At 39.2% G+C, this 25,061-nt stretch overlaps 1 protein-coding gene across 1 annotated transcript in view; it reads right to left on the bottom strand.

The window, feature by feature from the left end:
- The window catches only part of LOC133651202 (excitatory amino acid transporter 5-like), a 120,258-nt gene extending 98,411 nt beyond the window's left edge, over nt 1-21,847 (bottom strand). The window contains exons 1-2 of the mRNA XM_062049230.1: nt 21,318-21,847; nt 13,369-13,448 (exon numbers count right to left, since the gene is read on the bottom strand). Coding sequence (XP_061905214.1) covers nt 13,369-13,448; nt 21,318-21,458 — 221 coding nt within the window. The 5' untranslated portion in view covers nt 21,459-21,847. The remainder of the gene's footprint in view (nt 1-13,368; nt 13,449-21,317) is intronic.
- Between the last annotated feature and the right edge of the window lie 3,214 nt (nt 21,848-25,061).

Below are 25,061 nucleotides of genomic sequence, written 5' to 3' on the forward strand. Positions count from 1 at the left end.
AACAGAACAAATACCCAGAATCCTTTGCAGCCCTAACTCTTCCAGGCTACAAAAACACCCCCGCTACCCCCAACCCCGCCTCCCACCAACCCATTCCCACCTCAACCCCCCCATCCCCCCACCCCCCATCTCCCGAATTCGGAGGTCTCAAGGTTGGCAAGTATGCATTGACGTCACTTGCGTGATGCAAGCAGAGAAACATTTTGCCGCTTTTCCACGAGACACCTGCACACGCTCTTCCTCCCTCCCTCACTGCCTCCCTCGCTCGCCCGCCTGCTCGCTCCCGCCGCCGCTGTAAACAGTCCGGGGCGGGGAAGACGAGCGGTCCGGTAGCTTCCAAAGCACTCCGCCGAAGGACCGAGCGACAATACAAAACTGTAGTGCACTGGACTCCAGGACGAGGGTTTTCTTACGTACCTGGCTGCAGTCACACGGCGACACCTGTCCGTCAATAATAAAGGCCCTGATAATCTGGACCAATTCAAACCGTTATTTGTTTTTTTTATTGTTTAATTTGCATTGCCTCACACGATGAACACTACATATATTTTTATATGACACCGGATAACACTCCGGAAGCCGTCACTTTTTTGCGCTCGCGATCCCGGTACTTTCCGCCGACCGCCGTGTTGCTGTAGGGAGGAAAAGCGGAACGAAATGACATTATTCTCCATGCGTCGGCTAAATACGAATATATTCCACAACCCCAAACATGTCTTTTTCAAAGCCTGCAGCGAAGAGAAAGGTTAGTGATGAGCAAAGACAATTCCAGGAAAAGTGGGAGATGCAATATTTCTTTGTTGAGCACAGGGGCACCCCGACGTGTCTTATTTCCGCAGAGAAAGTTGCGGTGCACAAGGAATACAATTTGAAACGTCATTATACAACTAGACATGCTGAGGAGTATGCAAAATACCAGGGAGATGAGAGAGTGAACCGGGTTGCACATTTTAAAACCAGTCTACTGAGGCAACAAGATTTCTTCAAGAAAGCAACCGAAAAGAGCGATGTAGCAGTCAAAGCTAGCTACATGGTGAGTGAGATGGTTGCGAGGGCGGGAAAGCCATTCAAAGAAGGTGAATTCATTAAAAAGTGCATGTTAGATTTTTTTAAGAAATCTTTTCTTGCGGCCCAGCCTCACCCAGTTTCTGCATGCAGTGGCCCCCAGGTCAATTGATATAAAGGATTTCTTTTTGGTTCATAAATATCTGGTATCAGCGGCATCAATATTTCAGTATCGATCATAATGACAGCAGACCTTGTACTGTAAGTACTATTTTATGTTTGTTGGCTCTTATGAAGTCTGCAGTGAGGAATAATCAGTGATGTTGAACATACAGCTAACCTTGTATGCTTCAAATGATCAAAACACGTAAATATTAAATGTTATTAGGAATGTTACCATACTTACATTATCTATATAAAACCTTGTTGGGGGTTTTTATAGGCAGAATAAAACTATTTTGATCACATGTATTTACTGTTTAACCTAACCTAACCTAACCTTACCTATCCCATAACCCCGGAGGTGAGTTTCAGGTGAGTCCAGGCCTGGCCCTAACCAATCTGGCGCCCTAGGCAAGATTTTAGGTGGCGGTCCTCCCCCCCCACATCGGCAGTGAAGTGTATATACTCACAAGCAACCGAATAGCTTTGTCTTTGACCTTTTTGTTTTACTTAAAGAAAGCAAATTAACATATTATATGAGAATGTTATGTTATGATTATCTTTAACCGAATCACAGCAGTGCTCAAATTAAAAAACAGCATTCCCTCTCATGTCATATTGCTTAATTAACATTAATGATGTGCACTTTAACAAGTAGGCTTACAACTATACCTAATATATAAAGGGGTGGAAAAGTGACTATTACCTGCAGGGCAAACATTAGCTAACCAGAAGGCAATAACAATGTCAACAAAAAACACCTGCTTAAAAGATCTAATACAAATGTCCCTGAGGAATGTAAGGTGGGAGTACTGTAATTACCTAACGTTACATTATTATTGCTAAAAAGCCAGGTTAATATCACATTCTGTAACAGACAAATAATTTCATGTAGGCTAACGTTACCTCCCTGCTACCTCTGTCTTTTTCTCGTTTCTCCTCCTCTTCTTTTCTCTTTTTTCTTCCCTGGGCACCTGACAGTTTTGGCCGTTTTGACATCTTGTGTTGATTTTTTCATGTGGTAAGAGTCATGATACGGGAAGGGAGGGGGCACACCCTGCGGGGGTGGGGGGCTTTACTTTGGGCGTAATGTTGTAACAAATAATATTTTTATTAAATAGGCTTTACTTTGCATTTTAATTAACGTGGGATTATTTTTTGTATTTAGAAATAATAGTACCAACTTTTTTTTTTTCTTTTTCTCCAACATTTGTGGCACTGGCGTGGCGCCCCCTGATGGACGGCGCCCTTAGCATTTGCCTATACGGCCTATGCCACGGGCCGGCCCTGGGTGAGTCCATTCTCCGATGTTATGCATAAGAAAAATAAAACCGTGTGTTCTTTTCTTACATAAATTCCAAAAAAAGTGCAGTTCCCCTATAAAGTAGGCGTGGCCGGACGGCTTCCCGGCCTGCGTCTGGCGGTGGAGGTATGTGGAGGGGGGCGTGGCCTGCGGGCCAGGTGCGTAGATGGCCCAGGTGGGCCTTATTACCTAATCACGCTCTGTTTAAGCAGCCGCCGGGAGGAGAGACAAAAGGACAATTGCTGAAAAGCAAGCTGTGGCACAATCCAAAATAAAGACTCTATTGTAACCCTGATCCGGGCTCGCATGGCAAATCTTGGTGTTCTGGAGGACCCACGGGAGGGCAACCTCCACAGCTTGATTTGACACTTTGGCATCTTTTAACACGAGTATCCAACATTGTAACATTTGTAAGTCTGAAAAGACGAAATTCATCAAAGGTCCTTTTACCTTGAACCACGGAGAGGCACTTCTCTGTGGTCTTTGTCCAAAGCCTGTTCTGATTATATAAGTCATGTTTTGTACCAAGCAGTGAGAACCGAGTCTCAAAGGACACGAGCAAACATGTGCCCGTTGCCTATAGAAACAGCAAAGAAGATCCTGGAATGATTGAAGAGGCTTCAAAATGCCACGGCTGAGCTGTGACCTCAGACTTTGAGTCTTAGTGGGACTCACGGTCTAAAGGTCTTGCTGGAGATCTAAACTATGAGAAGGAAGTTGGAAGAAAACACCACGTTCAACACACCAGGGAGGTCCACGAGTCATTTTTACATGTCCAAGTCAAGTCTTTGTGCATGAGTCCAAGTCAAGTCTCCAGTCTTTGTGCATGAATCCAAGTCTCAAGTCTTTGTGCACGAGTCCAAGTCAAATCTCAAGTCTTTGTGTACGAGTCCAAGTTAAGTCTTCGTGCACGAGTCCAAGTCAAGTCTCAAGTCTTTGTGTATGAGTCCAAGTCAAGTCTTTGTGCACGACTCCAAGTCAAGTTTCAAGTCTTTGTACATGAGTCCAAGTCAATTCTCCAGTCTTTGTGTACGATTCCAAGTCAAGTCTCCAGTCTTTGTGCATGAATCCAAGTCTCAAGTCTTTGTGCACGAGTCCAAGTTAAGTCTTTGTGCACGAGTCCAAGTCAAGTGTCAAGTCTTTCTGTACGAGTCCGATTCAAGTCTCAAGTCTTTTTGCACAAGTCCAAGTCAAGTCTCCAGTCTTTGTGCATGGGTCCAAGTCAAGTCTCAAGTCTTTCATCCCGAGATCAAGTCAAGTCTTTGTGCACGAGTGCGATTCAAGTCTCAAGTTTTTGTGCACGAGTCCAAGTCATGTCTTTGTGCATGAGTCCAAGTCAAGTCTCCAGTCTTTGTGTACGATTCCAAGTCAAATTCCCAGTCTTTGTGCACAAGTCCAAGTCAAGTCTCAAGTCTTTGTGCATGAGTCTTAGTCAAGTCTCCAGTCTTTGTGCATGAGCCCAAGTCAAGTCTTTGTGCACGAGTCCAAGTCAAGTCTCAAGTCTTTGTGCACGAGTCCAAGTCAAGTCTCAAGTCTTTGTGCACGACTCCAAGTCAAGTTTCAAGTCTTTGTGCATGAGTCCAAGTCAAGTCTCCAGTCTTTGTGCATGAATCCAAGTCAGGTCTCCAGTCTTTTTTGTACAAGTCCAAGTCAAGTCTCCAGTCTTTGTGTATGAGTCCAAGTCAAGTATTTGTGTACAAGTCCAAGTCAAGTCTCTAGTCTTTGTGTACAATTCCAAGTCAAGTCTCCAGTCTTTGTGCATGAATCCAAATCTCAAGTATTTGTGCATAAGTCCAAGTCAAGTCTCAAGTCTTTGTGTACGAGTCCAAGTCAAGTCTTTGTGCACGACTCCAAGTCAAGTTTCAAGTCTTTGTGCATGAGTCCAAGTCAAGTCTCCAGTCTTTGTGTACGATTCCAAGTCAAGTCTCCAGTCTTTGTGCATGAATCCAAGTCTCAAGTCTTTGTGCACGAGTCCAAGTCAAGTCTCAAGTCTTTGTGTACGAGTCCAAGTTAAGTCTTTGTGCACGAGTCCAAGTCATGTGTCAAGTCTTTCTGTACGAGTCCGATTCAAGTCTCAAGTCTTTTTGTACAAGTCCAAGTCAAGTCTCCAGTCTTTGTGCATGGGTCCAAGTCAAGTCTCAAGTCTTTCATCCCGAGATCAAGTCAAGTCTTTGTGCACGAGTCCGATTCAAGTCTCAAGTCTTTTTGCACAAGTCCAAGTCAAGTCTCCAGTCTTTGTGCATGAGTCCAATTCAAGTTTCAAGTTTTTGTGCACGAGTCCAAGTCAAGTCTTTGTGCACGACTCCAAGTCAAGTTTCAAGTCTTTGTGCATGAGTCCAAGTCAAGTCTCCAGTCTTTGTGTACGATTCCAAGTCAAGTCTCCAGTCTTTGTGCATGAATCCAAGTCTCAAGTCTTTGTGCACGAGTCCAAGTCAAGTCTCAAGTCTTTGTGTACGAGTCCAAGTTAAGTCTTTGTGCAGGAGTCCAAGTCATGTGTCAAGTCTTTCTGTACGAGTCCGATTCAAGTCTCAAGTCTTTTTGTACAAGTCCAAGTCAAGTCTCCAGTCTTTGTGCATGGGTCCAAGTCAAGTCTCAAGTCTTTCATCCCGAGATCAAGTCAAGTCTTTGTGCACGAGTCCGATTCAAGTCTCAAGTCTTTTTGCACAAGTCCAAGTCAAGTCTCCAGTCTTTGTGCATGAGTCCAATTCAAGTTTCAAGTTTTTGTGCACGAGTCCAAGTCATGTCTCCAGTCTTTGTGTACGATTCCAAGTCAAATTCCCAGTCTTTGTGCACAAGTCCAAGACAAGTCTCAAGTCTTTGTGCATGAGTCCAAGTCAAGTCTCCAGTCTTTGTGCACGAGTTCAAGTCAAGTCTTTGTGCACGAGTCCAAGTCAAATATTTGTGCACAAGTCCAAGTCAAGTCTCAAGTCTTTGTGTACGAGTCCAAGTCAAGTCTCAAGTCTTTGTGCATGAGTCCAAGTCAAGTCTCCAGTCTTTGTGCACGATTCCAAGTCAAATTCCCAGTCTTTGTGCACAAGTCCAAGTCAAGTCTCAAGTCTTTGTGCATGAGTCCAAGTCAAGTCTCCAGTCTTTGTGCACGAGTTCAAGTCAAGTCTTTGTGCACGAGTCCAAGTCAAATATTTGTGCACGAGTCCAAGTCAAGTCTCAAGTCTTTGTGTACGAGTCCAAGTCAAGTCTCAAGTCTTTGTGCATGAGTCCAAGTGAAATCTCAAGTCTTTCATCCCGAGATCAAGTCAAGTCTTTGTGCACGAGTCAAAGTCAAGTCTTAAGTCTTTGTGCATGGGTCTAAGTCAAGTCTCAAGTCTTTCATCCCGATATCAAGTCAAGTCTTTGTGCACGAGTCCAAGTCAAGTCTCAAGTCTTTGTGTACGAGTCCAAGTCAAGTCTCAAGTCTTTGTGTACGAGTCCAAGTCAAGTCTCAAGTCTTTGTGCATGAGTCCAAGTGAAATCTCAAGTCTTTCATCCCAAGATCAAGTCAAGTCTTTGTGCACGAGTCCAAGTCAAGTCTCAAGTCTTTGTGTACGAGTCCAAGTCAAGTCTCAAGTCTTTGTGCATGAGTCCAAGTGAAATCTCAAGTCTTTCATCCCGAGATCAAGTCAAGTCTTTGTGCACGAGTCAAAGTCAAGTCTTAAGTCTTTGTGCATGGGTCTAAGTCAAGTCTCAAGTCTTTCATCCCGAGATCAAGTCAAGTCTTTGTGCATGAGTCCAAGTGAAATCTCAAGTCTTTCATCCCGAGATCAAGTCAAGTCTTTGTGCACGAGTCAAAGTCAAGTCTTAAGTCTTTGTGCATGGGTCTAAGTCAAGTCTCAAGTCTTTCATCCCGAGATCAAGTCAAGTCTTTGTGCATGAGTCCAAGTGAAATCTCAAGTCTTTCATCCCGAGATCAAGTCAAGTCTTTGTGCACGAGTCAAAGTCAAATATTAAGTCTTTGTGCATGGGTCTAAGTCAAGTCTCAAGTCTTTCATCCCGAGATCAAGTCAAGTCTTTGTGCACGAGTCAAAGTCAAGTCTTAAGTCTTTGTGCATGGGTCTAAGTCAAGTCTCAAGTCTTTCGTCCCAAGATCAAGTCAATTCTTGAGTCTTAGTGCATGAGTCCAAGTGAAATCTCAAGTCTTTCGTCCCTACATCAAGTCAAGTCTCGAGAAAAAAATGAACGCTATCTCATCAAATGCTATCTGAGAAAATACTGCTTTGTTGTATTTATGGGGATTACAAGTAAATACTGTGCTATGTCGCCTTTTAAATCACACTAGATTATGACAATTGATCAGAACAATGCACTTGGGAAGGTTATTTCAATGTGCAATGTGAGGACCCACCTCCAGGGTGTTGTTCAACCCTTGAGGAGCCCCCAAATATGGTGAATATTTTCGGTCCCGGGGACCCGGAAGGGGTTTTAGCCATAAAAGTCCCAAAAATAAGTCATACGTAACATTTTTTTTTTTACTTTCAACACTTACAATTAAAGTTAAAGTTAGGTGTAGTGAGATTATCCTCTGCGTTTGACCCATCACCCTCACCCCCTGGGAGGTGAGGGGAGCAGTGAGCAGCAGCGGTGGCCACGCCAGGGAATCATTTTTGGGTGACTGAACCCCCAATTCCAACCCTTGATGCTGAGTGCCAAGCAGGTTTATAGTCTTTGGTACGACTCGGCCGGGGTTTGAACTCAAGACCTACCGACCTCAGGGCTAGTCATGTCGATATAAAGTTTTTATTTTTAATATATTTATGTGCTTTTTCACACCATGTTTTTTTATGGCAAAAACACAAACTATGCAGTATTCGTGCACGCACGTGCGATATTTTCGTAACCACACCCACACGACTCTCATGTCACTCGCAACTCACCAGCATGGTTTTTAATTACGTCGAAGTTGTAGGCGGAGTCAAAGCGACGACGCGTCTAATATGAATGTTTGGTACTCTGGCGGTATCTAGTGGTTGAGGGGTCAAATTACGCCTTTTAATAGGATTTGCACGTATTTCAAAGGGAATTGCTTGGATTTATTTGTAGGGATGTCCGATAATGGCTTTTTGCCGATATCCGATATCCGATATTCCGATATTGTCCAACTCTTAATTACCGATACCGATATCAACCGATACCGATATATACAGTCATGGAATTAACACATTATTATGCCTAATTTGGACAACCAGGTATGGTGAAGATAAGGTCCTTTTTTAAAAAATTTATAAAATAAAATAAGATAAATAAACCTAAAACATTTTCTTCAATAAAAAAGAAAGTACAACAATATAAAAACAGTTACATAGAAACTAGTAATTAATGAAAATTTGTAAAATTAACTGTTAAAGGTTAGTACTATTAGTGGAGCAGCAGCACGCACAATCATGTGTGCTTACGGACTGTATCCCTTGCACACTGTATTGATATATATTGATATATAATGTAGGAAGCAGAATATTGATAACAGAAAGAAATGGGGGGAGGGAGGTTTTTTGGGTTGGTGCACTAATTGTAAGTGTATCTTGTGTTTTTTATGTTGATTTAATTAAAAAAAACACACAAAAAAAAACGGTACAGATAATTAAAAAAACGATACCGATAATTTCCGATATTACATTTTAACGCATTTATCGGCCGATAATATCGGCAGGCTGATATTATCGGACATCTCTAATATATATGTATATATATATTAGGGATGTCCGATAATGGCTTTTTGCCGATATCCGATATGCCGATATTGTCCAACTCTTTAATTACCGATACCGATATCAACCGATACCGATATCAACCGATACCGATATCAACCGATATATGCAGTCGTGGAATTAACACATTATTATGCCTAATTTGGACAACCATGTATGGTGAAGATAAGGTCCTTTTTAAAAAAAATAAACAAGATAAGGTCCTTTTTTAAAAAAATAATAAAATAAGATAACTAAATTAAAAACATTTTCTTGAATAAAAAAGAAAGTAAAACAATATAAAAACAGTTACATAGAAACTAGTAATTCATGAAAATGAGTAAAATTAACTGTTAAAGGTTAGTACTATTAGTGGAGCAGCAGCACGCACAATCATGTGTGCTTACGGACTGTATCCCTTGCAGACTGTATTGATATATATTGATATATAATGTAGGAAGCAGAATATTAATAACAGAAAGAAACAACCCTTTTGTGTGAATGAGTGTAATTGGGGGAGGGAGGTTTTTTTGGGTTGGTGCACTAATTGTAAGTGTATATTGTGTTTTTTATGTTGATTCAATAAAAAAAACAACAACAACAAAAAAAAACAGATACTGATAATAAAAAAAACGATACCGATAATTTCCAATATTACATTTTAAAGCATTTATTGGCCGATAACATCTGTATTTATTTGGTTTTCATGGAAAAAAGTGTTATAAAATAAGTGGTTTCCAGTATATCTAAAAATGGGCATTATAAAAGGGAGTCAATGGGGGACAAAAGGGTCCCGGGGGACTCCAATGCATACTCACTCAATAGCTCCGGCGGAAAATAAATCGGCAAAGAACGGACAATGCAAATTTTGAGATGAATTCCTTTTTACAACTCTTGTGGCCATACTTTTAAAAAAAATGGTACGTTTTCTTGCATGATGTCATCTTCAAAGGCAATAAAAGGACCCGAAAAGGTCCCAGGTCTCCCTGAGGGTTAAACTTGATGAACATATTTTGATACAAATACCACAGGACACACTTATTAACAGCTGATATTATGTAGAAAATTGAGGAAAATTACAAAATATATATTTTTTGTTCATCCATTCTAACCCAGAAATAACGGTAAATAAAAGTCCACTTATAATGGAGTCAATAAGAGGTCCTCCATAAATCCTTCTAAAAAACTTGACTTGAATATTAAGCGAGTATTAGCGATGTTATTATAAGCGCTAACGCAGACAAACTATTTTTAGCGGCGCCGTGATCAGAGGACATCGGCGTATTGACTGGTGAGCCGCTTTCCCGCCTCGTTTATTCTAGATCTATCGAATTAATGCCTCTCACCCGGATAGTAGAAGGCTGAGGACGTATTCCGACAAGTTGTGACACTTTGACAGCCAATTTAGACCCGGGAATGGCGAGAACGACACGAAAAGACGCTTGGTTCCACCCCCCTTTTCTCCGTGAGCCATTCTTCATCTAAACGGGACTATATGAACATCTCAGCAGTCGGCATCCTAATGACAGCAGACCATGTACAGTAAGTGATGTTATATTATATTTGTTGTCTCTTATTGATGTTGAACAAAAAGTGAATTGATCAAAATACGTAAATATTAAATGTTTTTAGGAATGTTACTACTACATATATACTTACATCATGTATATAAAACATTAATGGAGGTTTTATAAGCAGAATACAACTATTTTGATCACATTTATTTACTGTTTAGAATGCATTAAAAAATAAATAAAAACATGTGTTCTTTTCTTATATAAATTCCCTAAAAAGTGCAGTTCCCCTTTAAGGGCTTAAGACAGTGTTGGCTGGCGTTTTTTTCAATGACGTTCTTTTTTTCGTAGTATTAACATATCTGCCATACGCAAACAATTCCTTGCACTATGCATTTCCTCGCAACCGGATCATTCCAGTCACAGTTAGTGCCAGGGTCTCCCAGGGAAAAAAGGAATTAAGTAAAAAAAAAATGCAATTATTAAAATTTATTATTTAGTTAGATATACTATAAGAACCAAAAGTAATTCACAATCTGTGAACATATAAACAACACTCAACCTCATTCACAATTTGAATTACTTTTTGCACTGTTTTCCTGTTAATGACACACATTATCCTAAACAATTCCTTGCACTATGCATTTCCTCGCATCCGGATCATTCCAGTCACAGTTAGTGCCAGGGTCTCCCAGGGAAAAAAGGAATTAAGTTAGAAAAAATAGAATAATTAAAATTATTTTTCTAATTATATATACTATTAGAACCAAAAGTAATTCACAATTTGTGAACATGTAAACAACACTCAACCTCATTCACAATTTGAGTTACTTTTTGCACTGTTTTCCTGTTAATGACACACATTATCTTAAACAATTCCTTGCACTATGCATTTCCTCGCATTCGGATCATTCCAGTCACAGTTAGTGCCAGGGTCTCCCAGGGAAAAAAGGAATTAAGTAAAAAAAAAATGCTATTATTCAAATTAATTATTTAATTAGATATACTATTACAACCAAAAGTAATTCACAATTTGTGAACATGTAAACAACACTCAATCTCCTTCACAATTTGAGTTACTTTTTGCACTGTTTTCCTGTTAATGACACACATTATCCTAAACAATTCCTTGCACTACGCATTTCCTTGCATCCGGATCATTCCAGTCACAGTTAGTGCCAGGGTCTCCCAGGGTAAAAAGGAATTAAGTAAAAAAAAGCAATTATTAAAATTAATTATTTAGTTAGATATACTATTAGAACCAAAAGTAATTCACAATTTGTGAACATATAAACAACACTCAACCTCATTCACAATTTGAATTACTTTTTGCACTGTTTTCCTGTTAATGACACACATTATCCTAAACAATTCCTTGCACTATGCATTTCCTCGCATCCGGATCATTCCAGTCACAGTTAGTGCCAGAGTCTCCCAGGGAAAAAAGGAATTAAGTTAGAAAAAATAGAATAATTAAAATTATTTTTCTAATTATATATACTATTAGAACCAAAAGTAATTCACAATTTGTGAACATGTAAACAACACTCAACCTCATTCACAATTTGAGTTACTTTTTGCACTGTTTTCCTGTTAATGACACACATTATCTTAAACAATTCTTTGCACTATGCATTTCCTCGCATTCGGATTATTCCAGTCACAGTTAGTGCCAGGGTCTCCCAGGGAAAAAAGGAATTAAGTAAAAAAAAAATGCAATTATTAAAATTAATTATTTAATTAGATATACTATTACAACCAAAAGTAATTCACAATTTGTGAACATGTAAACAACACTCAACCTCCTTTACAATTTGAGTTACTTTTTGCACTGTTTTCCTGTTAATGACACACATTATCTTAAACAATTCCTTGCACTATGCATTTCCTCGCAACCGGATCATTCCAGTCACAGTTAGTGCCAGGGTCTCCCAGGGTAAAAAGGAATTAAGTAAAAAAAAAATGCAATTATTAAAATTAATTTTTTAATTAGATATACTATTAGAACCAAAAGTAATTCACAATTTGTGAACATGTAAACAACACTCAACCTCATTCACAATTTGAGTTACTTTTTGCACTGTTTTCCTGTTAATGACACAAATTATCCTAAACAATTCCTTGCACTATGCATTTCCTCGCATCCGGATCATTCCAGTCACAGTTAGTGCCAGGGTCTCCCAGGGAAAAAAGGAATTACGTTAGAAAAAATAGAATAATTAAAATTATTTTTTTAATTATATATACTATTACAACCAAAAGTAATTCACAATTTGTGAACATATAAAAAACACTCAATCTCCTTCACAATTTGAGTTACTTTTTGCACTGTTTTCCTGTTAATGACACACATTATCTTAAACAATTCCTTGCACTATGCATTTCCTCGCACCCGGATCATTCCAGTCACAGTTAGTGCCAGGGTCTCCCAGGGTAAAAAAGAATTAAGTAAAAAAAATTCAATTATTAAAATTATTTATTTAATTAGATATACTATTAGAACCAAAAGTAATTCACAATTTGTGAACATGTAAACAACACTCAACCTCATTCACAATTTGAGTTACTTTTTGCACTGTTTTCCTGTTAATGACACACATTATCCTAAACAATTCCTTGCACTATGCATTTCCTCGCATTCGGATCATTCCAGTCACAGTTAGTGCCAGGGTCTCCCAGGGAAAAAAGGAATTAAGTTAGAAAAAATAGAATAATTAAAAATTTTTTTTTAATTATATATACTATTACAACCAAAAGTAATTCACAATTTGTGAACATATAAAAAACACTCAATCTCCTTCACAATTTGAGTTACTTTTTGCACTGTTTTCCTGTTAATGACACACATTATCTTAAACAATTCCTTGCACTATGCATTTCCTTGCACCCGGATCATTCCAGTCACAGTTAGTGCCAGGGTCTCCCAGGGAAAAAAGGAATTAAGTTAGAAAAAATAGAATAATTAAAATTATTTTTTAAATTATATATACTATTACAACCAAAAGTAATTCACAATTTGTGAACATATAAAAAACACTCAATCTCCTTCACAATTTGAGTTACTTTTTGCACTGTTTTCCTGTTAATGACACATTATCTTAAACAATTCCTTGCACTATGCATTTCCTTGCACCCGGATCATTCCAGTCACAGTTAGTGCCAGAGTCTCCCAGGGTAAAAAGGAATTAAGTAAAAAAAATTCAATTATTAAAATTAATTATTTAATTAGATATACTATTAGAACCAAAAGTAATTCACAATTTGTGAACATATAAACAACACTCAACCTCATTCATAATTTGAGTTACTTTTTGCACTGTTTTCCTGTTAATGACACACATTATCCTAAACAATTCCTTGCACTATGCATTATGCAATCGGATCATTCCGCTCCCAGTTAGTGCCAGGGGTCTCCCAGGGTGCACCTTTTGGCGTGCTAAAATGTGGGTTCCGTCGTAGATCACACGGCGGGACTGCTTCTAGAACGCTCCGGTTTATAGTACGGTTGTGTGCCGCATGTTCTAAAGCATAGCAAAACGCCACTGGTAGGAACGTGAAGAACACGGACGGAGAAGAGAATGTTGAAAAGGGATTCAATTCTACAGAAAATTCATTTCTAACACTTCACTGGACATTTATTTAATGTTATTGTTTTGTTTATTCTTCACGATGACAGTCACTGGTGTAGAGGATGTGTTACTCCTACCTGGAAACGACCAGCGGCAATATGAGCATTTTCAACATCCTCATGAGCAGCTCTCCGGGAAACTGGAAGTACTTCACCTCCTGCAAGAAGAACACGATAACGTTAGCACTTTTGACACACCGCAATAGGATAGGACTTTATCGTCATTGCACAAGTACAACGGAACTATGTTTTCAGCACAAATCTGTTCAAGATTAGACAAACAAATAGTGTACAGGGATACAGAACAGGAACACTGATGGGTCACCACGAGGCTCCCCGTAAAAGATGGGAAAAAGGTAAAACGCTGGGGAAGAAGATGAGTAAAGAAATACAATCTAGACTGGAATCCTCAGGGGGGCTGGTCTGGAGAGGGAAAAAAACCTCCATGCCATGCACACATAAACATGTTACATATAATCACGACAACTCGCAACAGAGCGGGGGAGTTGGGACCCTGGAGGTCGACTGCTGCTATGAAGCGCTGCCAGCCGTCCATCCCCCCGAAGGGGAATCAAGCGGTGGTGAAGGCATGGGGAGGGGGAACGGGAGGGGGGGGGAGTGTATATGCCCATTGTCTTGGGTGTGTTGATGTAGTGTCCATAGGCCTGGGGCCGTTCTGCATGCAAGCAAAAGTTCGACTCCAGGTGTCGTTGAGGAGGGAGGGAGGTCAAAAGCGTCCATCATTGAGGAGTCCTCGGGGGGGATGTTTTCAGAACAGCCTGCTCCTGTTGTTGCAGCGTCAAGGCCATTTGAGGGAGTCAAACCGTAGATTATGATTTTCGTTTTTCCGTGAGCAGACATTAAGCTGATGTGCGAAACGATTGACTTGCCATTTCAAGGCAAGGAACGTTCCGAGGGCTAAGGTACAGTACGGAGTACAGTGAGGGTGCAAGAAGTCTGTGGCGTGTAGCTATTTACTTATTTTTAGTCAATGACTTTGCATCCTTATCTTAATTTTATTTTAGCATGATATTTTGTGTATTGCCGTTTAAAAATATTAAAATTAAGAAAATATCTATTCAAATAAGATATTTTGGTTAAATCTTGTTCAAAGATTCTGCAACATCCCTAGGATGCTGGATTTTAAGAGTTGAACTAGAATTTGCAATTCATCTGACATCACATGGACAAAAATAAGACCTTCTGGAGGAAAGTTCTGTGGTAAGAAGAAGAAGCAAAAATGGAGCTGTTTGGCCACAATACCCAGCAATGTGTTTGGAGGAGAAAGGGTGAGTCCTTTAATCCCAGGAACACCAATTCCTACCGTCAAGCATGGTGGTGGTAGTATTATGCTCTGGGCCTGTTTTGCTGCCAATGGAACTGGTGCTTTACAGAGAGTAAATGGGACAATGAAAAAGGAGGATTACCTCCAAATTCTTCAGGACAAGCTAAAATCATCAGCCCGGAGGTTGGGTCTTGGGCGCAGTTGGGTGTTCCAACAGGACAATGACCCCAAACACATGTCAAAAGTGGTAAAGGAATGGCAAAATCAGGCTAGAATGAAGGTTTTAGAACGGCCTTCCCAAAGTCCTGACTTAAACGTGTGGACAATGCTGAAGAAACAAGTCCATGTCAGAAAACCAACACCTTTAGCTGAACTGCACCAATTTTGTCAAGAGGAGTGGTCAAAAATTCAAGCAGAAGCTTGTGGATGGTTACCAAAAGCGCCTTATTGCAGGTAAACTTGCCAAGGGACATGTAAGCAAATATTAACATTGCTGTATGTATACCCAGCAGATTTGCTCACATTTTCAGTAGACCCATAATAAATTCATAAAAGAACCAAACTTTATGAATGTTTTTAATGACCAACAAGTATGTGCTCCAATCACTCTATCACAAAAAAATAAGAGTTGTAGAAATAATTGGAAACTCAAGACAGCCATGACATGATGTTCTTTACAAGTGTATGTCAACTTTTGACCACGACTGTATATAGAGGTTTGTATATAGTCCATTCATTGTCAATTGGGAGAAGTTCCGGGAAAACCGGTAATTTTGGGAAATGGAAAACCTGTTTTGCCTTTCATATCTTCGGTGAGTAGTGTGTGTGGTTGGCAGAAATGTCCGAATAAGGTCAGAAATTGCGCAAGATTTTGGGCAATGTAGAACTTTGAAAATGTCCATTTACTTGAATGGGAATTTCCTGGAAAGTTGGGGAATTTGGGAAAAACGTACGTTTTAGAAAATATTGATACTACCACAATTATGCGAAATTATATCAATGGGTTGATGTTGCAATGTTTCGAATTGGTTGAACAATGTTGACGTAGTCACAGTATTGAAACAGAATTGGTACTTCGGAATTCCTGGAACTTCGGGAAAAAATAATACTGTTTGATGTTTTGATGGTGGAATGGTTGGAATTGGTTCAAAGATGTGGACAAAAGGTGAAAATAGGGCTTTGGAAAACCAGGAATTCTGGGATTTTTTTTAAACCTGAACCTGAAAAATTGGGAAATGGAAAACATGTTTTGATTTTGATATCTTCGGTGAGTAGTGTGGATAGTAGAAAGGTCTGAATAAGGTAAAAAGTGGCGAAGATTTTGAAAATTTGGGGTATTGTAGAACTTTGAATATGGCCATTCATTTGAATGGGAATTTCCTGGAAAGTTGGGAATTTGGGGAAAACCGGGAATTTTTGAAAATATTGCTACTGGCACAATTGTGCAAAATGATATAAATGGGTTGGTGTTGCAATTTTTCGAATCGGTTGAACAATGATGACGTAGTAACAGTATTGAAACAGAATTGGTACTTCGGAATTCCTGGAATTTCGGGGAAAAAAATAATACCGTTTGATGTTTTGATGGTGGAATGGTTGGAATTGGTTCAAAGATGTGGACTGTGAAAACTCGAGAACAAAAGGTAAAAAATAAGGCTTTGGAAAACCAGGAATTCTGGGATTTTTTAAAACCTGAACCTGAAAAATTGGGAAACGGAAAACATGTTTTGATTTTGATATCTTCCGTGAGTAGTGTGGATAGTAGAAAGTTCTGAATAAGGTAGAAAGTGGCGAAGATTTTGAGAATTTGGGGTATTGTAGAACTTTGAATATGGCCATTCATTTGAATGGGAATTTCCTGGAAAGTTGGGAATTTGGGGAAAACAGGGAATTTTTGAAAATATTGCTACTGGCACAATTGTGCAAAATTATATAAATGGGTTGGTGTTGCAATCGGTTGAACAATGATGACGTAGTAACAGTATTGAAAAAGAATTGGTACCTCGGAATTTCGGGGAAAAAATGAATACCGTTTGATGTTTTGATGGTGGAATGGTTGGAATTGGTTCAAAGATGTGGACTGTGAAAACTCGAGAACAAAAGGTAAAAATAGGGCTTTGGAAAACCAGGAATTCTGGGATTTTTTTAAACCTGAACCTGAAAAATTGGGAAATGGAAAACATGTTTTGATTTTGATATCTTCGGTGAGTAGTGTGGATAGTAGAAAGGTCTGAATAAGGTAGAAAGTGGCGAAGATTTTGAGAATTTGGGGTATTGTAGAACTTTGAATATGGCCATTCATTTAAATGGGAATTTCCTGGAAAGTTGGGAATTTGGGGAAAACCGGGAATTTTTGAAAATATTGCTACTGGCACAATTGTGCGTAATTATATAAATGGGTTGGTGTTGCAATTTTTCGAATCGGTTGAACAATGATGACGTAGTAACAGTATTGAAACAGAATTGGTACTTCGGAATTCCTGGAATTTCGGGGGAAAAAATAATACCGTTTGATGTTTTGATGGTGGAATGGTTGGAATTGGTTAAAAAATGTGGACTGTGAAAACTCAAGAACAAAAGGTGAAAATAGGGCTTTGGAAAACCGGGAATTCTGGGATTTTTTTTAAGTGTTCAACTTCAGCCTAAACCCTTTCGGTCTGCAACTTTTTCATTTTCAATCTGTGAATGTAGAACTGTTTGTTTATTTTGTTGACCATTGACCGAAGAATAATAAACTAATTCACACATTGATGGTAATAAGCTCCATTTGTAGCCACAGCTGCCCTGGAGTAGACTGATGGAAACGTAGTTGCAAATTTGCGCCTGCGGCCTTTCTGACCTCCGGCAAACATTCGGTGTGAGTGGCACTGGGAGAAAGCAGGATGAAGTGTCATGTTGTTTCCTCTTTTTCTTCTCTTGGCTCTAGGCAAAGACGGTCACCCTCCCTCCCCTCTCCGTGTCTGCCATGCTTGCCTCTTTGTCTCGTCATGTCTTGTTAAACTTTCTTGTCGCCTCTTTTTGCACTGTTCTCCAAAATCTAAACAATGGACCTGATCAACTGACCCCTCAACAAATATAAACAAGCTCTCGGGTTCGGGGAACCCTGCCTGAGTCGACGGAACGGTTGTTGCTGGACACACGGCGGACTCTTGGGAGAAGAAGAGTGCCGCGTGCCTGGTGACCCTTTCAGTCGAGGACATTGAAGACATCTACCTATTCGGAATCATGCTAACGGGATATCTGCTGATTGGAGGAAGCACTGCTCTGGTGTATCGACAAATTGGAGGATGCTGACAGCCGTTCAAGGTACCCTAAAACTGCCACAAATGATTGGAGGATGCGGGCAGAACTCTGGACACTCAGACTTCTGCGATTTTGGATAAATCGCAAATTGGATAACATCAGACGCCGTCTGCACTGCAGAACGAATTTGAGGACCAGAAATAGACAATTAGAGTGAAAAGTTAGAATTTCTGGCTGGGACATGGCAAAGTGGTTGCTTCAAGATTCCCCTCGAGGACAGTGAAGCGAACTCCTTCCCTGTCAACAACACCTGGAGAGGTTAACTCTGTTCCTTCGCCACCGGCTGCAGAGCGACTCCAGGACGACAGACTGAACACACACACCATGGACCATGGATACAAATGTACAAATACCCCCACCCCCACGCCTTTGCCACCGCTTAAACCCCCTCGGAGTGATGGACGGCTGGAGCAGCGCTAAAAAGGCTGGAGCTTCACCACCGCAGGGCCCCCTCGCCCATCTCCTGTTGCAAGTCTCGTGGTTTCTGTGTCGTAATGAGTTTATGTGTGCTCATCGGCTATCAAGTTTCTTTCCTTGGCCCCAGTCTGCCACCCCCGCCCCCGTGGGAGAACAGTCTGAGATTGACTTTTTTCTTTAACCTTTTGTCCACCTTTTGTAGAGCGCCGTAAGTGGCAACCCATCAGCATTCCTGTACTGTCTCCTGTACAATGTATGTCTGCTGTTGAACGGGATTGTTCTGAAAATGAAATCTCGTTGTACTTGTGCAATGACGGTAAAGAGCTTCTTCTTCAAGGACACAATGGCAGTGACTAATATGGCGAAAGCTGGATTCATACCAGGTACCCTCAAGTTTCTGAACAGCCTTAATCGCCCCTCTGTTGACTACGAATGTTTGGCAATGCGCTGCGTTGTAAAAGTTGAACCAAGCGGGGGCTGCAACCCAAAACTGGTGTACTATAATGAATGGAATTATTTGAAGACATTAGAATCGACAAAACGATTAAATATGTATAATTTTAAAAGGGACTTTATATATATATTGCAAAGTACTGCATACTTGATATTCTGTTTTGGTGCTGAGCAACACTTAAATGTCCTGCGAAATGTCCCATTCCCATACTTGCCAACCTTGAGACCTCCGAATTCGGGAGATTGGGGCGGGGTTAAGAGGGAGGAGTATATTTATAGCTAGAATTCACTGAAATTAAAGTATTTCATATATATATATATATATATATATATATATATATATATATATATATATATATATATATATATATATATATATATATATATATATATATATATATATATATATATATATATATATATATATATATATATGTATGTATATGTATATATATACACAGTATGTATATATATATATATATATATATATATATATATATATATATATATATATATATATATATATATATATATATATATATATATAGTACAGTAAACAGTAATGAAAACACAGTTGTTCTACTAACTGTACTGTACTTGCTGCTTACTTAAAAAAACCAAAAAAACACTTACCTTTCACTATTTGAGTAGCTTTTGTTCTGCCATTTGAGTACTGGCGAGCGATCTCTGAATCCGGGAACATATCCTTCACGGATTTGTTGACAACATCCGCAAATGAGAACGGAATGTTGCTTGCAAGGTGGCCCATAATACTGCGTTGCCGCCGCCTTGTGGATGTTGTGTGTCAGTGCATTAACGTGCCGGCTGGAATAAACACACGCTGAGAAATAGCTCCGTGACTGCCTATAGATAAACCTATGGATAACGGAGACATATATAATAGTCTCCTTTTCAGGTGAGAGACGACGCTAACGGCAGTGCCATTAAGGCACGCCACCAATATAGTTGTCCGGCTGGAAATCGGGAGATTTTCGGGAGAATGGTTGTCCCGGGAGATTTTCGGGAGAGGCACTGAAATTCGGGAGTCTCCCGGAAAATTTGGGAGGGTTGGCAAGTATGCCCATTCCTCAACGGCATTGAATCAATCACGACTGGACTGTTCGGGTTAACTGTGAGGCATGTCTCTATAGATCCTGTGCCATGCTGTCAGACTAAAGCTGTCCTATCTAGTCTTTGAGCATGAACCGATGAAGCCTGGTCAGATGAGAGGCAACATGTCTTCTAAGACTGAACACACAAGTGTGTTCGATCCAGTACCCTAAGAACCCTTACATTTTCTCTCGATTCTCGTACCTCAAGTGGACTTTCTTGTCTTGTTTACACACAACATACTTAAAGAACCACCCCTAAACAGAGGAGCTGGTCTGCGACACCACCTGTCTCCCACATACAACACTGTCCTTTCAACCATTCCTAAAAGACCCTGCAATTTAGCCTCCAACAAATAACAGGAGTTAGAAACATTCTGGTCACAGAAGGTGACCAGAATGCCATTTGTTTGCAACTGAATAGAATGCCAACGTGGGGGATCCCGACTATTTTGGACTGGTAGTAGTCGAACCGCAGCGATCGTTCTGCCACACAATACCTCAATACTAACGAGGGGAAATTATATTTCAACGATTGTCGTTGGCTTTGACAGTTAGGATTGCTCGTTTGCATTAAAACAGTTGTTTTTCCTCACTACAATAGGGCGAAACCATCCTTGCCCAGGCACACCCTCCTGGTTTTGGAATATAAATATTTGGGGTTTTGGCACCAGCCGCTGGACTAGATGTGACCAAACTAAGTCTAAGACTAGATCAGACCAAACTAAGTCTAAGATTAGATCTGACCAATCTAAGTCTAAGACTAGATCACACCAATCTAAGTCTATGAGCATGAACTGATGAAGCCTACTCGCAAGAGAGGCGAAACGTCTTTTAAGACAAATCAAACAGTCCAGTGGCGATCGATTGACTGTCCTGAGATTACAATGACCTGGATGAATGAGAACATCCATAGACGACATACTTAAAGGAATGCACACAGATGTCATGCAGAATTGCAGCTGTCTCAATCCACCGGCCATTCTGACTTGCGTGAATTATATAAGGATGGTATGTTGTTGACCTGATGTCTCTGTGAGTGATTGACTCCTAATCTCTTCACCGGGAATTTCTATCCATAGATGAGTCCAGCAGCAGCTGTAGGCAATCGGAAAGACTGACGGGACCAACCATCCAGTGCTCTAGGAAGTGGTTGTCCTGATGGATTTTGAAACAGTTATTTTCTCATTATCGGGTTATTCCTTCCAACACCCCAGTTTTATTGTTAGAAATTGCTTCATGTGTTGTCATCGGAATGCCCTTGCACTGATTTACGTGCACGTTGTGTATGTGTGAACTTTTGTAACACATGGTTGTTTCTTGCTCTCCAGGTCTCTAATGTCTGGCACCTGACAAGTGAGTAATCTCTCGTATCAGCAGACGTCTTTGACCGTTTTGAAAATAGCTCAGGGTGGATGCACCGGGGGTGGCGGCAAACAGGAGGCATTGAATCAACTGACCTGTTCAGAGAGCTGCTTGCCTCTGAGGAAGAAGCCAAGCAGGCAGCCAATTACCACGGCCAGCACTGACAGGATGAGCAGACCATTCTGCTTGCAGACATTCTTCACCCGCCCCCACACTTCATCCAGAGCCACTGCCATCCTCCACCAGCTCCTTCTAAAGCTGCTGGGTTCCTGAATGCAACTCGGTAAACCCTCCTCCGAAGAAAAAAAACACAAAACAACCCGCCAAAGTAAGCCCCCCCGCCCCCCGTCGCGGCTTATTCAGTCATGTAGAGTCTTGAGTCGGTGCACAGTCGACAACCACCTGTGCACTGTGGAGGGCCTGGCTGCACCACAGTTTGAATCAGGCCTGCGGAGAAGGCAGTGGAGTAAAACAAAAGTGAAGAAGAAAAACCAAGTTGAAGTTTGGTAAATAAAACTAATCAGCCCCCATCTAAAAAAATAAGCAACGTCTGCAAGTTCCACTGTTTCCTAACCGAGCCGCTTACCAGGTTATTCCACATGAGACTGACAGCTTCCCGCAGACAACCTCTTGATCTCCGTCAATCACCTCCCTCCCCTGTCTCACTGCCTCGCCCCCACCCTTACACTCTTGCCGGTGGCCGACAGGGGGCCCTGCAACAGCTGGTGCTATTGTTAATACTGCTATCCTATTAGGCCGCGCTGCACGACTCCCGTCCAAGGCTGGATTACAGGGCTCTCTGAACAATTGGACAGCGGATCGTTGAAGACCACCAACCAAAATTCATTAGACTGAACAGACTAAAAAAAACTTAGTTAGAAGGTCAGTGTAAGACAAATCACTTCAATTATTTGCAATGTGATTTCCATTGCTAATTTATTATGATCATTAACCGCAGGGTTTTTACTTTGATGTATTCATTTTCAATATCTCATTAACAAAGAGACTCGAGAAACGATTCAAACCGGTTCTTGCCACATATTATTTGCCATGTGAATTATAATAATGATACTGTTTCATAATAAAACAGGCTCCTCTTGGCTGCGAGTAAATTCAGATATGACCTAAAAAAAATCCCTTTAAAAATGGATTGATGAATATTTATTTAAATTTTTTTAATTAATTAATTAATTTTATTTTATTTTTTTTAAAAAAAAATTTAAATTTTTTTAAATTTTTTATTTTTTTTATTCGGAATCTTAATGAAAAAGATTGTGATTTGGATGTGAAAGGACCTTTTTCCGGCACCCGTAGAAAAAGATCTAGAGCAGTGGTTCTGAAACTTTTTTCACCAAGTACCACCATATATTTGGCTCTTGAGCAACATTAAAATACAGTAGCGTAGTAGGCCTATGTATTCATTAAAAACGAAGCAAAGTATTTTTTTTTTTTAAACAAGCATATATAATATTTTTAGCCACTGTAACATTACACACAGTCTGAACAGTAACACTTTGAATGTTTGAGTGATTCTCTTGCGTACCCTCTAGACCAGGGGTGTCCAAACTTTTTCTACTGAGGGCCGCACACTGAAAAATCAAAGCAAGCGGGGGCCATTTTGATGTTTTTTATTTCAAAAACCAATACAATATATGTATAAAAAATATATGCATTTAGGCCTCCACTCAGGCTTGATCCCAGGGACCCCAAATGGTTTTGGTAAAAAAAATATAAAAAATGTGTCATTATTTAGTATTATTATTATTGATAATAATAATAATAATTATTATTATTATCATTATTATTATTCAAGGTTTAACGATAAATCTCTAGATCAGGGGTCACCAACGCGGTGCCCGCGGGCACCAGGTAGCCCGTAAGGACCAGATGAGTAGCCCGCTGGCCTGTTCTAAAAATAGCTCAAATAGCAGCACTTACCCGTGAGCTGCCTCTATTTTTTAAATTTTATTTATTTATTAGCAAGCTGGTCTCGCTGTGCTCGACATTTTTAATTCTAAGAGAGACAAAACTCAAATAGAATTTGAAAATCCAAGAAAATATTTCAAAGACTTGGTCTTCACTTGTTTAAATAAATTCATAAATTTTTTTACTTTGCTTCTTATAACTTTCAGAAAGACAATTTTAGAGAAAAAATACAACCTTAAAAATGATTTTAGGATTTTTAAACACATATACCTTTTTACCTTTTAAATTCCTTCCTCTTCTTTCCTGACAATTTAAATCAATGTTCAAGTAATTTTTTTTTTATTGTAAAGAATAATAATTAAATTTTAATTTAATTCTTCATTTTAGCTTCTGTTTTTTTGAAGAAGAATATTTGTGAAATATTTCTTCAAACTTATCATGATTAAAATGCAAAAAAATTATTCTGGCAAATCTAGAAAATCTTTAGAATCAAATTTAAATCTTATTTCAAAGTCTTTTGAATTTCTTTTTAAATTTTTGTTCTGGAAAATCTAGAAGAAATAATGATTTGTCTTTGTTAGAAATATAACTTGGTCCAATTTGTTATATATTCTAACAAAGTGCAGATTGGATTTTAACCTATTTAAAACATGTCATCCAAATTCTAAAATGAATCTTAATCAGGAAAAATTACTAATGACGTTCCATAAATTATTTTTTTTAATTTTTTCAAAAAGATTCGAATTAGCTAGTTTTTCTCTTCTTTTTTTCCGGTTGAATTTTGAATTTTAAAGAGTCGAAATTGAAGATAAACTATGTTTCAAAATTTAATTGTCATTTTTTTCGTGTTTTCTCCTCTTTTAAACCATTCAATTAAGTGTAAATATCATTAATTATTAATAATAACATAGAGTTAAAGGTAAATTGAGCAAATTGGCTATTTCTGGCAATTTATTGAAGTGTGTATCAAACTGGTAGCCCTTCGCATTAATCACTACCCAAGAAGTAGCTCTTGCTTTCAAAAAGGTTGGTGACCCCTGATCTAGATCAACATCAGGTCTATCTGCCAATATAAAGTTGTTAAAGATTTAAGTTGTATGCCCTTTTTGTCAAATAAAATCCTGTTTTTTATGGAAAAAACACAAAATATGCAATATTTTCACCCAATAAAAATTTTAATTGGAATATTTGAGATTATATAATGATTGGAGCCTTAAAAAAGGTCAATAACTCATAACAACATTGATTTTAATTCATTATTATTTTTTGAGCAATGACACTTAAAAAAAAGTCCCACTAAAATTATCGGGGATCCAAGAGGGTCTCAAGTGTTAAAAAATAAACACAATTTTTTTTTACTTTAAACACAATAATCTGGAGATCGACTTCAAACCTATCCGTCAATTATAACTTTTATTGTTGTTTGTTTTTTGTTTGTTCGTTTTAGGCCCTTGTTTGAAAAAGAACCAGCTTAGTTTTTTATATGGCAAACAAAAATATGCAACATTTTCCCCCAAAAATATTTTAAAGTGGGATATTTAATGTGACGTAATTGGAGCCTCGAATAGGTCAATAATTCATAATGACATTGATTTTTATTCTTTTTTTTTTTTTTAAAGAAAGAAACCGCCTGCATGGCAGATTTGTGTTATTAGAGTCAACATTGCAACATTTTCTTGTTACATTTCACCTGTTTGCTCTTTTATACCACTTTTTATGTTTTGTTTTGTTTGTTATCGTACTTTCACAATGTGCCATGGGGCCGTTAAAAAATTACCTGTGGGCCGCAATTGGCCCCCGGGCCGCACTTTGGACACCCCTGCTCTAGACCAAATCTGGGCAAATTATGGCCCGGGGGCCACATGCGGCCCATTAAGCTTTTCAATCTGGCCTGCCGGACATTCCCAAATAAT

The sequence above is a fragment of the Entelurus aequoreus genome, linkage group LG05 (assembly GCF_033978785.1).
Source record: "Entelurus aequoreus isolate RoL-2023_Sb linkage group LG05, RoL_Eaeq_v1.1, whole genome shotgun sequence".
Classification (NCBI taxonomy): Eukaryota; Metazoa; Chordata; class Actinopteri; order Syngnathiformes; family Syngnathidae; genus Entelurus; species Entelurus aequoreus.